General features: G+C 45.1%; 1 protein-coding gene across 1 annotated transcript in view; it reads left to right on the top strand.

Annotated features, from left to right (window-relative positions):
* Positions 1–4,479: 4,479 nt before the first annotated feature.
* Positions 4,480–14,668, top strand: part of THBS4 (thrombospondin 4) — a 54,605-nt gene continuing 44,416 nt past the window's right edge. Inside the window, exon 1 of the mRNA XM_084833365.1 lies at positions 4,480–4,799. Within this exon, the coding sequence (XP_084689491.1) occupies positions 4,706–4,799 (94 nt within the window). The 5' untranslated portion in view covers positions 4,480–4,705. The remainder of the gene's footprint in view (positions 4,800–14,668) is intronic.

Raw genomic sequence — 14,668 nt, 5'->3', positions numbered from 1 at the left:
ACTTAAGGCTTATATAGCCAGAGCTTCCTGAGCCCCACCCACAGCTCAGCTGCAGCACATTACAGGCCCTCTGGCAAAAGTCCTACTCAGGAGGAGGGTCTTGCTCCCAAGGAGTTTTTTCCTCTTGAGGAGTTATCCTTTGCAGTTGAGCACATCTCTCAAAGGAACCCAACTGGCCTGCCTCTTGAGGCAACCATGCTCCCGAGGGATTGGTAGTCATCCAGACTCCGCCTCAGAGGCAGAACTCCCGTCCTCCTGTGGGGATGGACCCACGGTAATCTCCCCCGAGGGCCCAAGATCCCCCAGGTCTCCTGACATGGGTGGCTCCTGGGCATTGTCTGTCTCTGGGAGCTTTAGCTCCTCAGATGAGGAGAATTCCTCTAGTGGGGACATGACATCACACCCCTCCCCATGATTGCCCCCAGACAGGTTGGGAGGGGGCTTCTCTGGGTTCCAGTGTTGGAATCAACAGCCCAAGTCAGGAGCAAGAACATCCAAAGCATCCTCCCAAGAGCAATCTTCTGGCCCCGAGCCTTTCCACTCTAAGAAATGTTGGAGACATCCTTGGTATAGCCTGGAATCCACAATACTATCCACTTCATACTCATCCTCCCTTTCCACTGTAGTGGGAGGCAGTGGTGATGGGTGATTCCAGAAAGGATGGATTGGTAAGTCAGGGACCAGAAGTGAACAGTGGAAAACTGGGTGAATACGCAGGGATGAGGGCAATTGGAGGTGAAAAGCTACTGGGTTGATTTGATTTCCACAATAGGAAAGAGTCCAATGAAACAAGCATCCAGCTTGTGGATTGGACAACGTTTAGACAGCCATGCTCCATCTCCCACTGCCAAGACTGGGCCAGGTTGGCACCATCAGTCTGAAAAATATTTGTACGTAGCTTTGGCCTCATCTAGGAGCATTGCCTTTAATGTAATAAAATATCTTACATACATGGCATTACTGAGCTTGTAGTAAAATGCAACAGGGAAGTCAAGGGGACAGGTATTTTGGTCTCTCCTGAGGACAGAGGGTATGTCCTTGTGAGAACTGATATTTGGTTCTGAAGTCCCTGTATTTTGTCTCTCGTATTTAAATGATTTCTCTTTGTGCTGCTTATATGATGTTTCCAACAAAACAGGAATTTCTCGAACAATTAGTTATTTTTTCCAAAGTTCCCAGGCATGCTTCTCTTGCATAGGTCCTGTTTACTTCTTACTATGTTCTGTGTTCACTTATTTATGCCATATGCTCAACATATACAATGGTACAGTAATTAGTTATCCATTTCCCTAATTTATCTAACACACCTTTTTCCTGACTTGCTTTTCCTGAGTTCAGCTGGGAAAATTCAATCTTTCCCATAGCAGGCTCTTAGTTCAGTGAAAATCCACAGCATATCAGCACAAATTCTTCTGTTAGAATGCCATCTGTTAGAATCAAACTGATTCGAACCTACTACAGGAATACATCTTGATATTCCATTTGTTTATCCATGAAATTGTAGCTTTAGGAGAGTTACCTCTTATGAGAAAAAGGTGGGAGACCAATAACTCTGTTTTGGTAAATATTTGCAAAGTTGCCTAGTATGAAGGTTGGTGCAGGAGTCTTGCAAGATGCAAAGGCTTCTGGGGCAAATATTTGTCACTTATTGTGACGCCTATACAGATTGTGCACATGTACATTATTATTCATGGGGAGAGAAAGCAGTAAAAGAAGAGTTCCCACTGTGCCATTTTATACTGTCTTTCCCCAGCATAAGGACTGGAGGGAGAGTGGGGTGATATGGTAAGACAGACCCTATTTCCTCTTTGCAAGTCCTTTCAACTTGCAAAAATTAGCCTGAGGATTCCAACATTGTTTTCCACATGTTTTCCCTGTCCTCTGTGTAAGACTAATGCACGGAGACAAATGCCCAGAGGATTCATATGAAGTCTTCACTACTATCAGGCTGCATCAGTTTACTTCAAGAAGTATAGCACTGCCCTGGAACTGAGATGAAAGGAATCACAGCCATCAAACTAGTACAGAACTTTCGTACTACAATCACTGATTTGTATTTTCCATTCACACTCTTTCTGCTACTCTGTTTGGAGTGCCAGTAATGACTATGGGAATCTGCTGCATAACCCCTCAAGTTAAAACTCCTTTTAACAGCTAACTCAATTGGTGAGTGCCAACAGGAGTAAAGCCAAAGTGAGGCCACTGAGAAATAATGGGGAGGTATCAGCATACTCAGGGAAACTTCAAGGTTTGCAGCCCTACAAAAAAACTTTTAAAAAAAGTCAAAGAGGGAAGCCTGTCCCCCCAATAAATAGCCAAATGAGGACTGGGCATGCTCAGTAGCCACAGAATGTAGTTGGAAAAGAAAAATGGAATTGCGGGGGTGGGGGGAATGGAATACCCTACCCAGAGGGTGTGGCTGGCTGGAGCCCTGAACAGGAACACTTTTAGGAGGGCAGATTTACTGTGCAAGGTTTTGTTGCAGGTCTCACTGGTATGCAGAAGGTGAAACTGCCCTTTAAAATTAGACCCTCAACCACATTGCAGCTGCAAAAATATTATCAATGGTTCCTCAAGACAGGAATCAGCATCCAAAGATGATTGATTCTGAAACCACCAAAACCTCTTTAAGAAAACCACAATTTTCTGACAACTTTCCATGTCTGCTGTTCATCACGGGGTCTCTTGCACACTCAAACTTGACTTAAAACTTTAAACAATGCCCTTTTCACAGACTAAATAGTTTACCTTTAGGTTGCCTCTTGACAAATGATTCCAGAAAGAGAGTCCAAAGAGATCAAAAGTAGTTCTGCAAAATGAAAAATGTATGGGTTCAATTTGTCCAGCAAAACATTCACTAACATTTAATTTGTATCACATTCACATTTTATTCTACAAATGTTTCACAAGGATGTTAAAATTTTGTGAAAGCTACATGGCAGTTTCCCCTCAGTGCTGGACTGTAATGTCAGGTGACAAAAATAGATTGATGTGCATGCTGTCACAAAGAAAAAATACGTCTCATGTTACTATTTGTTTTAAAACCCATTCTACCCCAAAGGCACAGGATGGATTATATTAAAAACAACAACTTATAAGCAAATCTGATTAAACAAAATCAATTCTCACAAAGAATTAAAGGAGACAAGAAATAAATCCAGCTCTCCCGCTGAACCCTATGCTTGTCTCCTCAGAAGTAAATTCCACAGAGTTCATGGGGTCTTACTCCTAGGTAAGTGTATATACATTGCATAGGAGTGCATCGCGTTGGATTGCACTGTGAAGAACCAGAAATCCATCACATGTTGATTGATTGATTCACACAAACCACAGAATATTCAAAACGTGACACCTTTTCTATCATGAACGTTTAGGGAAAACAACAACAACAAATTGGAATTCATGGGACTCGAAAAAAAGACGAAAGGATGGGGGAAAACTTTCATTGCAATCAGTGACCGTAACAAAACAAACCATAACCAAATTAGAACGAAAACAAAGAAATCCCACTTGAATCTAACGGCGTGTGGGGGGGGAATTATCCTTTCTTAAACTCAAAAATCGATAGACACTCAGAGCTGGTCAACATATATGTTTTGACCATCTCCAAGTCTATGGATTTTTGAGTTTAAGAAGTGATAATTTCTTAAACTCAAAAATCCATAAAAAAAATCCATTAAAAAAATTGAGAGCCAGTGTGGCGTAGTGGCTAGAGTGTTGGACTGGGAGCCCAGAGATCCGGGTTCTAGTCCCCACTCGGCCATGGAAGTTCACTGGGTGACTTTGGGCCAGTCACAGACTCTCAGCCCAACCTACCTCACAGGGTTGTTGTTGTGAGGATAAAAGGGAGAGGGGGAGGATCATGTAAGCCGCCTTGGGTTCCTTGCAAGAGGAAAAAAGGCGGGGTATAAATGCAATAAATAAATAAATAACTTTAAGATCTGCCTCATTATCATTTTCCTCCCTTGCTCCCAGATTCGCAGTGCATCCTGTAATACTGTCTGGGAAAGTTTTCCATGCCACATTCTCCCAGACGTCCCAAGACTTGCGTACGCTTTGTCCCGCATTTGGCACGCGCACTTCGGCGGTCTGCGGGGCCGAAAGCGCCGTTGACACCTTGGCGGTCGGTCTGCGCTCCGTCGGACCAGCAGCGCCTGCTTCTGCCCCGCCCCGCCCCGCCCGGCGGAGGCGGGAGGCTCCGATCTCGGTGGGGCCGCGAATCCGCTCTGGGCTTCCGCCAGAACCAGCCAGCCGGGATTCAGCACCCTGGATAGCGCCTGTAGAGCTCTGGCTGGTTCTGACGGAGCGGATGCACAGCCCCACCGAGATTGGAGCCACCAGCCTCCCCATCGCGCCCCCTCCGCCTCGATCCTCGGCGGGGGGGGCGCCTTCCGGCCAATGGCTGCAGCCTTCGCCCCGTCAGCGCCGCCCCCGGGGGCCCGGGCCGGGTCTGTCTCCTCGGCCAGTTAAAGCGGCGCCTGCCTGGGCAGCCGCCACCGAGCGCGCGGCGGTCCCAGCGACAGGTAGGAGCCCGCGCCAGCGCTCCGCTCGCCGCCCTGCCCTGCCCTGCCCTGCCCTGCCCTGCCCTGCCCTGCCCTGCCCTGCCCTGCCCGCAGAGGACAGGTCCTCGCCCAGCCGCCTCCGGCGAGCGGGGCTTGGCCGAGCAGCCGCAGCCGAGGTCTGGGCGTCTCCCTCGGCGGGACCGATGGACGGGATGAGCAAGCGCCAAGCCGCCTTCCTCCTCGTGCAGATCGCCCTGCAGCTTTGGCCTGGCTCGGGCACCCAGCCTGCGCCCCAAGGTGAGAGGCGAGGCGACAGCCCCTGGGGGGGCTCAGGAGGAAGGGGAAGGCGCGGCGGGCTTGCATTTCCCTTCGTCGCTCGAGCGGAACTTGGCGAAAGAGAAGGGCGGCGGAGGCTGGTGGCTCCGATGTCAGTGGGGCGGGAAATCTGCTCTGGGTTTCCGTCAGAACCAGTCAGAACTCTAAGGGAACTATCCAAGGTAGTTCCCGTAGAGTTCTGACTGAAACCCAGAGCAGATTTTCCGCCCCACTGACATCGGAGCCACCAGCCTCCACTGGAGAAGGAATGATGTTTATGGGAATAGGTGGCCAAGGATGGCATTTCCACCAGGACTTAAGAATGTTTATGGTCCAGAGCAGGAGACTTGATGGGAAACACATGGCAGCAACAGGATCCTCAAGACTCTCTCTCTCTCTCTCTCTCCCCTTCTTGCAAAGAAAAAACGAAGTGTTTGAATGTACAAATCAAACTTGACCAGGAGGTTAATTTTAAAAGGAAACTTTTGTCATGGGTGATGGTAGCTCTGCAAGAGGCGTGTGTTCTACAGTTCCTCTAGAATTAGAAGTTTTGATCAGAACCATTGGATTTTTCTCTTACAAAGTTTTCTTTTTAAGGAATTACTTTAGAATAAAGATGGCAAAGCCAGTTTAAACTTGTTTTTGCAGTCTGATGCTTGGGAATACGGAAACAAATTTCATGGATTCTTGTGAAGGATCTCACACCTTGAAAAAGATCCAGAATCACACAATCCTACTTACATCTCTGGCTCCCTAGTTTTCTTCCTCTCTTTTGTATAGGACTGCACACATTAGCAAACTGATGTGATTCATTCCTTTATTAAGATATGATTTCTTAAAAACAACAACCCAGAATTCTTGTCTGTGAAAGGTGTCCTGTTTGAATGATGATGTAAACAACTTATGTGTGTCTCTGAAAAATAAATGATTTACAGTATTACCAGCACAATCCTACGCACATCTACTCAAAAGTAAGTTCTGTTGCGTTTAATGGGCCTTATTCCCAGGTAAGTCTGCAGTCATAAATATATTAATTAGGGCAAAAGCCCCATTGAACACAGTGAGACTTTCTTCTGAGTATTCATGTATAGGATTAGATGGTCACAGGTTTAGGGCGCAGTCCTATCCAGATAAGTGGCCGCCCCCGAACTTAGAGGCGACCGCCTATCCAATGCAGGGCAGGAGAAGCATGGAGAGGATCGTTCCCTCCGCGCTCCTCCTGCCCTGCATTTTCAGCTAGACATATTCGGCTGTCTAGCCATGGGAGGGCAGAGTGGGGGAGGAGGCTGCCATATGACACACTGGATGTGTCATACAGGCATTTCCACCCTCCCTGCCCCAGCACATGCCCCAGCACGCCCCATTGTGGTGCTCCGTGCTCCTCTTGCGAGCACGGAGCACAGGGCTTTTCCACACTGCCTGTAAGACAGCGCGGAAGTGGGGGGAGGTCGGTTCTCCGGGAACCGACTTTGGAGCACAGTCTCTGAGGTTGGTTCCCAGAAAACCAGATATCCTGTGGCTGTCTAGCTGCTGACTAGAGGCCATAGGATTGCTCCCTCCTTTATTCAAAGTTATACCTTACCTTATGTTGTAAAAACAACTCAAGGTGGCTAACAACAAATCACTGAAATAAAGCAAGAACTCAGTCAAAACAGATACAAACACACACACAAACCCACCAGGAAGAATACAGTACTGCAGAAGCTAACCCAACCCAACCCAAAGCACCTAACAAAAATTAACAACAATATTATAAACCATAGTAGTCAGCAATGGAAACAAAAGCCCCACCAGGATCAAATAAGCTAATTTTAACTTCACCCGAAGGCTACACAAAATAGCTAGGATTTAGCCTGGTGCCTGAAACCATATGGTGCCTGAGCCTGGAGTGCTTCCTTGGGAGTTGGGGTGGCCACTTTCCCGTCGCCAAAAAAGAAAGAAAAAGGAAATGCATCACCCCTCCCCAAAAGACAAAGGGGGATACAGATTTGCATAAAATGCGCATGTTCTAATATATATGCATAGATGCAAATTTGGAAATGATTCTTAATGTAAATAGAAATGCAATACATCTCACCATAGCGGGTAAGACTGACTAGATGACCTGTATTCCTGACTGCTCAGTCTGCTGTCCAGGTGCTAACTGTTGAAGGACACCTTCAAAGCCCTCTGTTGTCTCTTCTTATGGTTCTGTATCTCTAGGACTGGACAGCCTTTTGGTAGAGGATGCCTTCAAATGGAGGACTGTGTTCTGTAAAGTAGGACACAGGGCAGACTGTGGGGAAGACATTTCATAAAGTCGTCTGAAAAAGCCTTTGGTAGAAATCTCATGAACCTCATTCACTGAAGGTACCCAGAGCAAGACCTCTGATGTTCATGGGAAGCTGTTCCAGTATTCCCATGGTGCCACCTGTTTAGGCTGGAGCCCTAAACACACTTGTCATTATTTCCATTAAACTCAGTGGGTCTTATATTTGAGTAAACATGCCTAGGATGGTGCTAGTGGAGATACTCTTTATTATTGATTCCAAGCTGGGTGGCAGTAATGATTTAATGTGAATTGGTATTTAGTATTTAATGTTATTTAAAAGATACTGCAGCTTACACAGTTGTGTTGTTAACATTACAGAAATGATGGTATAGTAGTGTCATTGAAATAGGGATAAGCAGCTTTGTAGCTGATGCTCTTTTACAGGTCACATATTTATGATTTTAGTTTTCCCATGTAGGCACCATGCCTAGCAATACTAATTACTTGGCACAAAGTGCAACCCACCCACCCACCGCCTGCCCCATTCAAGCTGTTTTGTGGACTCTGTGATCACAGATTGTGAAAACACTAAACATTAATTCATTCATTCAAGATTAGGCAGCTAATTTGTTGACCGTGTTATTCAACTCCTTTCATGTCTTACCCAAGGGCTATGTGCAAGAATAAAATTTTAAATGATCCGAATGAAGTGGAAAAGAAACTTGATGAGCAGAAGTATTATGATGATACAGATCTGATAAAAATGTATTGACAGAATAGGTTTTTTCTTAGCTATCATAAAGCACGGTGCCCGCTTGGGCTGACCAGTTGGAAAGGGGAAGGAAATGAGAGGAACACTGTAAATGAAAAGAACGGTAGTGTCAGGGTCTACTTCCCTGGACAGAGTTCCTGTACATCTCCATTGTAATGACCACCACAGCTTTCCCCAACCTGGTACTTTCCACATGTGTTGGAGTGCAACTCCCATAATTCCCAGCCAGCACAAATCTGGATCCAACACCATATTTCTAACACTGAATGCACTGGAGGCTGGGGGCTCTGATGTCAGTGGAGCTGTGAATCCGCTCCGGGTTTCAGTCAGAGCCAATCAGAACTCTAAAGGAGCTACCCAAGGTGCACCTGGTTCTGACTGAAACCCAGAGCGGATTCACTGCCCCACTGACATCGGAGCCACCAGCCTCCACTGACTGAATGGATTACACCTAATTCACGGGTATTCACTAAGAAAGAGCCAATGGCCAGATTAGATATCAATATTAAATAAAAATAATAATATTTAGCTGTTTTTATGCTAAAATTACCCACCGTAGCATCCTATATAATCAATATAGCATTACAATCTAATAAACTCAATGCTGCGCATAAATAGCAATAAAATACCTAAAATTACTAGAAAGGAGAGAGCAGCTGTTTTCAGTTCTGCTTCTCCAGTGCACTCCTTCTTAGCCCATTTACAAAAAGAGGCTTTCCTATACAGAGAAGTCTTTACTGGCCAATAGGAATTACTCAGAGTGGTTGCCACGCAAGTTTCTCTCAAAAGCCAGTTCCACAAAAGCATTTACTGTGGGAGCAGCCCTGCCTTCTCTCGGAGCCTGGCTGTGGGGCCATAGGAAAAAGGGTAAGTGCTGATTTACCAACAGAGAGGGAGGTCTGTGGGCGGGGTTACACCTGCACCATTGAAGGCTTCCTGGTACACCCACGGATAGCTCCGCCAGGATAGATGCCCCACCAGCGGTGTACCTTCAGCGGTGGTGGGCAAAACAGGTCTATTTGGGGACATGTCGTGTGTGTGTGTTGGGGCAGCTGTGGATCCACGGGATCTGAAGTCTCCTCATTCCTCCGAAATGGCCATAAAATTGACCTGAAACTATGCCTGCTCTGGAGCTGGTGTGTACATATTTCCCTCCCATTGGAGTCAGCTGGAGGGGAAATGAAAAATTCTTCCCTTCCTCTACTTCCCCCTCCCCTGGGGATAGGATGGCTCTGGATTTGTGTCCTCTTTTATAGAGGACTGTCCTCTCTTTGAAGGTGTCCTCTGTTTGAAGGGCTTTCCTGTCCCATTTCAGTTCAAAGATAAAGACCCATAAGAACTGTTCCCCTTCAGCAGTAACGACCCAGACAATAGACTGAACAGGCAGGCACACAAGTCACCTGGTGTATGACAGCCATTAGCCAAAGGCTGTCACTCCACAACAGTTAGGCCCCATGGATTTCAGTGGGGCTTACTTTGTATGCACATAACTTTGCACTGGCATGTGGCCATCCTTTCACACATGTAGGCTGATCAATTCACAGCACCTCCCTGCTGTTAACCCTATAAATTACCTGACTTCCATTTCGGTTGGTACCCTGTTCAGTGCCCCCAAAGCCATTACAACTTACCCATAATTCCAAGGCAGGCTAATAGGCTAATACAGTGGAGGCTGGTGGTTCCGATGTCAGTGGGGTGGTGAATCTGTGCCGGGTTTCAGCCAGAACTCTAAAGGAACTATCTTCTTATGCGTGTTCATGGTAAGCTAGAATTCTCAGCAATTCTGGCCTACCGTGAGGTGCAAACTGGCCCTTTTTGTGAAGTCCAAGGGATCACATCGATCCTTCTCACATCCTGGTCCTTAGGCCTCAGCAAGCATTTGCGCCACCCTTTAAATCCCCAAATGACTCAATGACATGGAACTCATTCTGATGTTATATGAAAGATTTGTGATAGGGAAAGCAAATGGCTGCAGCAGCTTTTGCCAACCTGGTGCCCTCCAGATGTTTTGGACACATCCCCCAGAATTCTTGACCCTTACCATGCTGGCTGGGGCTGATGGGAAGTCCACAACATATGGAGGGCACCAGGTTGGGGAAGGCTAGGCTGCAGTATAACATTATCAATGAATGTATATTCAGTTATTGTTGTTGTTCGGTCGTTCAGTCGTGTTGAGAGAAGATGTTGCCTCCATATAAAGAGATCTATTATATTTATATACAGTCTGACAGGCTTGTTGTTGTTGTTGCTCAGTCGTTCAGTCGTGTCTGACTCTTCGTGACCCCATGGACCATAGCACGCCAGGCCTTCCTGTCCTGCGCTCTCTCCCAGAGCGTACTCAAGTTCATATTCATTGCATCCGTGATGCCATCTAGCCATCTCATCCTCTGCCGTCCCCTTCTCCTTTTGCCTTCAGTCTTTCCCAGCATCAGGGTCTTTTCCAGGGAGCTTTCTCTTCGCATTAGGTGGCCAAAATATTTGAGCTTCAGCTTCAGTATCTGTCCTTCCAATGAGCAGTCAGGGTTGATTTCCTTTAGGATTGACTGATTTGACCTCCGTGAAGTCCAGGGGACTCGCAAGAGTCTTCTCCAGCACCACAGTTCGAAAGCATCAATTCTTCGGCGCTCAGCCTTCCTTATAGTCCAGCTCTCACAGCCATACATTACTACTGGGAAAACCATAGCTTTGATTAGACGGACCTTTGTCGGCAAGGTGATGTCTCTGCTTCTTACTATGCTGTCTAGGTTTGCCATAGCTTTCCTCCCAAGGAGCAAGCGTCTTTTAATTTCATGGCTACAGTCACCGTCTGCGGTGATCTTGGAGCCCAAGAAAGTAAAATCTGTCACTGCTTCCATTTCTTCCCCTTCTATATGCCAGGAAGTGATGGGGCCAGATGCCATGATCTTCGTTTTGTTAATGTTGAGTTTCAAACCAGCTTTTGCACTCTCCTCTTTCACCCTCAACAAGAGGCTCTTTAGATCCTCTTCGCTTTCTGCCATTAGGGTGGTATCGTCTGTACACATTATTACAGGCTTAAGAAAATAAAAACTCTGAGTTGGAACCCGATTTAGTTAGTTCCCACTGAAATAAATGGGAAGACATGATTAACTTGCCCCACTGATTTCAATGAGACCTCATTTCAGTGAAAGTAGTCTGGACCCAACATAGTGTGTATAGTGTTACATTGAAAGTGGCCTACAGAGCAGATATTTTACATTCACATCATTTCTAATAATTCCTCTGGAGATTCAGGAATTGCTGCTGCGTGTTTACTCAGAAGTCAGATCCATTGGGTTAAGTGGGGTTTGCTGCCAGATAAATAGGAACAGGATTACAGTCCAAGTAATATTGGCTGTAAAAGTGTTTGCAGCTGCACCTCAGCAATGATCTTACACTGTCGTTCTTACACTGCTGAAGAAAGTGTAAGAAATCTTACATTTTAATATGCAAAAGCATATAATAGTAACATACCACAACCAGAAGAGCCATAAAATAATCAAGCAAGTGTACCTTTACTCACATTAAAATTGGCACAAGTGAGTTATCACCTAAAGATGTAATTGAGTAATCTACCAATTAAACTGATTACAGTTTGCATTTCTAATTACTAGCATCCCTAATACAACATCTGCTATTGTTACTTTGTCATGTAAACACTCCTGGCAGAAATAAACAACACCTGTGGCAGATATACCAAACAGAATGGATTAAAAATTTGGCATTCTTTAGCTCAGAGGGGAGATGGATTTCAAAAGGTGGAGTGGAGAAAAAGAAGAGCTCTCTGTGGTCAGCTACAGAATGAGAAGATAATATAAAGGAAGCTGAGGACAACACTTTTAACCTATGGCTGTATAAATAACATGTTTCATTATAAAATTAACGTTGGAAACCTGTCTGTCATGACATGATTAAAGCCGAGAAATAACATCGTTTTAGAACAGATTAGATGCATAAACAATAAATCATGTTTATTATTTATAAACAATAAATAAATAATAATATAAATAATAAATATAAAGGAAAATAAAGCACAACTATGAAAAAGCCAGGATTATAAACCCCAGTATATATTCAGAGATGTGTGCAGGCTGAACCATGTGTAAGAAGCGTTTTCCCACTGATTTTCCTCTGTCTTGCCTCAGTGCTGCATTACAATAGCTTTTAAACTCCCCTGAATCCGAAAAAGCTTCCTGTGACTGAGCAGCTGGACAGAAAGGGGAAAGAGGGTTGTGCTTCAGGCGGATAGCTACTAAGAAGCGCTGATGCCAGATGTCCACAGACCGATGTATGCATGTAATAGTGCTCTCTGCAGTGGCAAAACGTAGGTCAGTGCATGGCTCTCTGACTCTGTAGTCTTCTCAAGACGCAACCCTATGCATGTTTAGACAAAAAAACTCCTATAACTCCCAGCATTACCCAGCCAGCAATGCTTCTCCCCGCCACCACCATTCCATGCGTTACACCTGCTTTTTCATTCCTGACAGGTTAGAGCAAAAACAAACAAACTAAAGTGTTTGCCAACCCTGATAAGAAAGAAATAATCTGATTTTGTGCAGTTTATCGTTTTAGATTCACTTAAATTATAGCACTGTCATGACTGTAGGAATAAAATGGAGTTTGCTTCTGCTGTCCTGATACTTAACACATTTACTTGGGAATGAAGTACCATTTTGTCATAGAAAATGTTACTATATTTTTCAGTTTACCCCCCCCCACACACATAAAAAAAAAAGAGGTAAAGGTGTCCCCAACCAGTCGTGTCCGACTCTAGGGTGCGGTGCTCATCCCCGTTTCTAAGCCGAAGAGCCAGCGCTGTCCGAAGACGCTTCCGTGGTCATGTGGCCGGCATGACTGAACACCGAGGTGCACGGAACGCTATTAACTTTCCCGCCGAGGCGGTACCTATTTATCTACTTGCAATTTCTTGCTTTCGAACTGCTAGGTTGGCAGAAGCTGGGACTGAAGACGGGAGCTCACTCCGTCACGCAGCACTCGCTGCAACCATCCATATGCCTGGTTGCTGGCCCCCTCCACCATAAAATGTTTTTAAAAATAAGAAGAAAGGATGCTGCAGCAAGCAACCAGTGTCTGCCCATAAGGGTTGGCCGTACCATGAGGCAAAGTGAGGCAGTCACCTCAGGCAGCACATTTTGGGTGTCTTAAAAGGACAGTTTATTATTTACTTGGTTATATTTCTGCTGCCAGGGATAGGGAGAAGTGCTTATTGGTTTTTCTGCCTCATGTCTCACCAAAATAACTTGGCTGACTTTGGATACTATGCACCTTGACTTGGGTTGCCTTTTGCTGGTGTGCCTCAGGCAGCAAAATGTCTTGGGCCGGCCCTGGTGCCCATGCTGGCCCAGGAGTTGATGTAGGGCCTGTTTGCTTCTGTCCTGATCACCTGTCACCCCCTGGGTGGTCATTTGGGGGGCCACTGGCCTGCAAGGCCCAGGACTTCAGCCTAAGACCCACCCCTAGCAGTACCAATAAGTCTTCTATGAGAAGGAAAATACAGGGTGGTTAGAAGAACCCAGTGGGGATAGCCTTGCTGAGTGTGTGTGTGCGCTCAAAGACCTTCAAACTGTTCCACTTTGTTCTGGGAGCTGCTTATCAGGGAACTAAGGAGATCCTTCCCTATAAGAATCTAGAAAAGCTACCATTGTGCATGCAATACAGTCTTTGGGATTGTGGCCATGGAGCTCCTTGAAGAGGTTTGAAAAAGGGAAATTGCTCTCTACTCCAAAGGGCTCTTGTTTTGGCCTTAATTGCTTTAGTATGGTTTCCTAAGTGTACAGTGCAGGCAGTTGCTGGTTGTTGTTATGATGCGAAATGCAAGACACACAAAAGCAGAAAAGAGAGGGAAATGTGGAAAGGTTGAAAGGAGTGAGCACAGAAGGAGTAGTAGAGGGCATTTTATTATTATTATTTATTTTAAATTATTTTTACACTACCCTTAGGGACAGAAACCTGTCAAAGCAATGTACAAGATAAAAACAATACAAAAACATGCAAAAACAAATAGAAAAGCAATAAGTATTCAAAAATAAGTATTCAAGCACGAAGTATTCAAAAACTAAGGCAAAATTAAGAGGGGTCCTCTCTGAGAGCACTGGAATGTCACTTATACATATCAAGAGCGTTGTAGCTTCAAAGCTCCATGAAACATCAAATAAAGAGACTTTGGGAAAATATTCTTCCACATAAATTCCAATAGACAGGAATTGTAGGACTTTTTCTGTCTAAACATGCATAGGATTGAGCCTTTACTACATTTAAAAATTAAAGGGACAATCCAGCCAAGGTGAAGCTTTTGAACGTCCTTTTATCATTCCCTTTGAAATCTATGAGTACTAGTGAAAATGCTATATGTGTCTGGGTTGTGGCTTTCACTTTTAAATATAATAAGGTTTTTTCCTCCTTCCGCATAGCTACATTTGGAAAACTGTTTGTTCTGCTTTTTAACGTGGGAGGACCATTCTGGAAAAGTCTGAGAATCCCTTTCTAAAGTTCCCGATCTCTATCCAAGTCGTCTCTGGACTGCATGAAGAATTGGCTTAATTCACTGTGGGAAGTCATGCATTCTGTGTAGACTTACAGGCTAATAAGCTTTTGTAGATGTTCAGCTCTTTCCTTTTAATTAACCTCTGTGAACGTCAGCAGCTAGTTCTTTGGATAAGCACTGATAAGTGTGGATACAGATGGGAATTCACCAAAAGGCAATTTACCATAGCATCCATGTAACCATGTGGTAAATGGGTTTTCTGTAAGAACCAGCCAAATGATGAGGAGAATTGTACCACTTCCATGCTTCATTGTATTTGAGATCAG

This window comes from Heloderma suspectum, chromosome 2 (genome assembly GCF_057233095.1).
Source record: "Heloderma suspectum isolate Gila_16-S chromosome 2, 16-S_ref, whole genome shotgun sequence".
In the NCBI taxonomy this organism is placed as follows: Eukaryota; Metazoa; Chordata; class Lepidosauria; order Squamata; family Helodermatidae; genus Heloderma; species Heloderma suspectum.
Note: the sequence above shows the minus strand (reverse complement) of the source record. Positions and strands in the feature narration are given on the sequence as shown.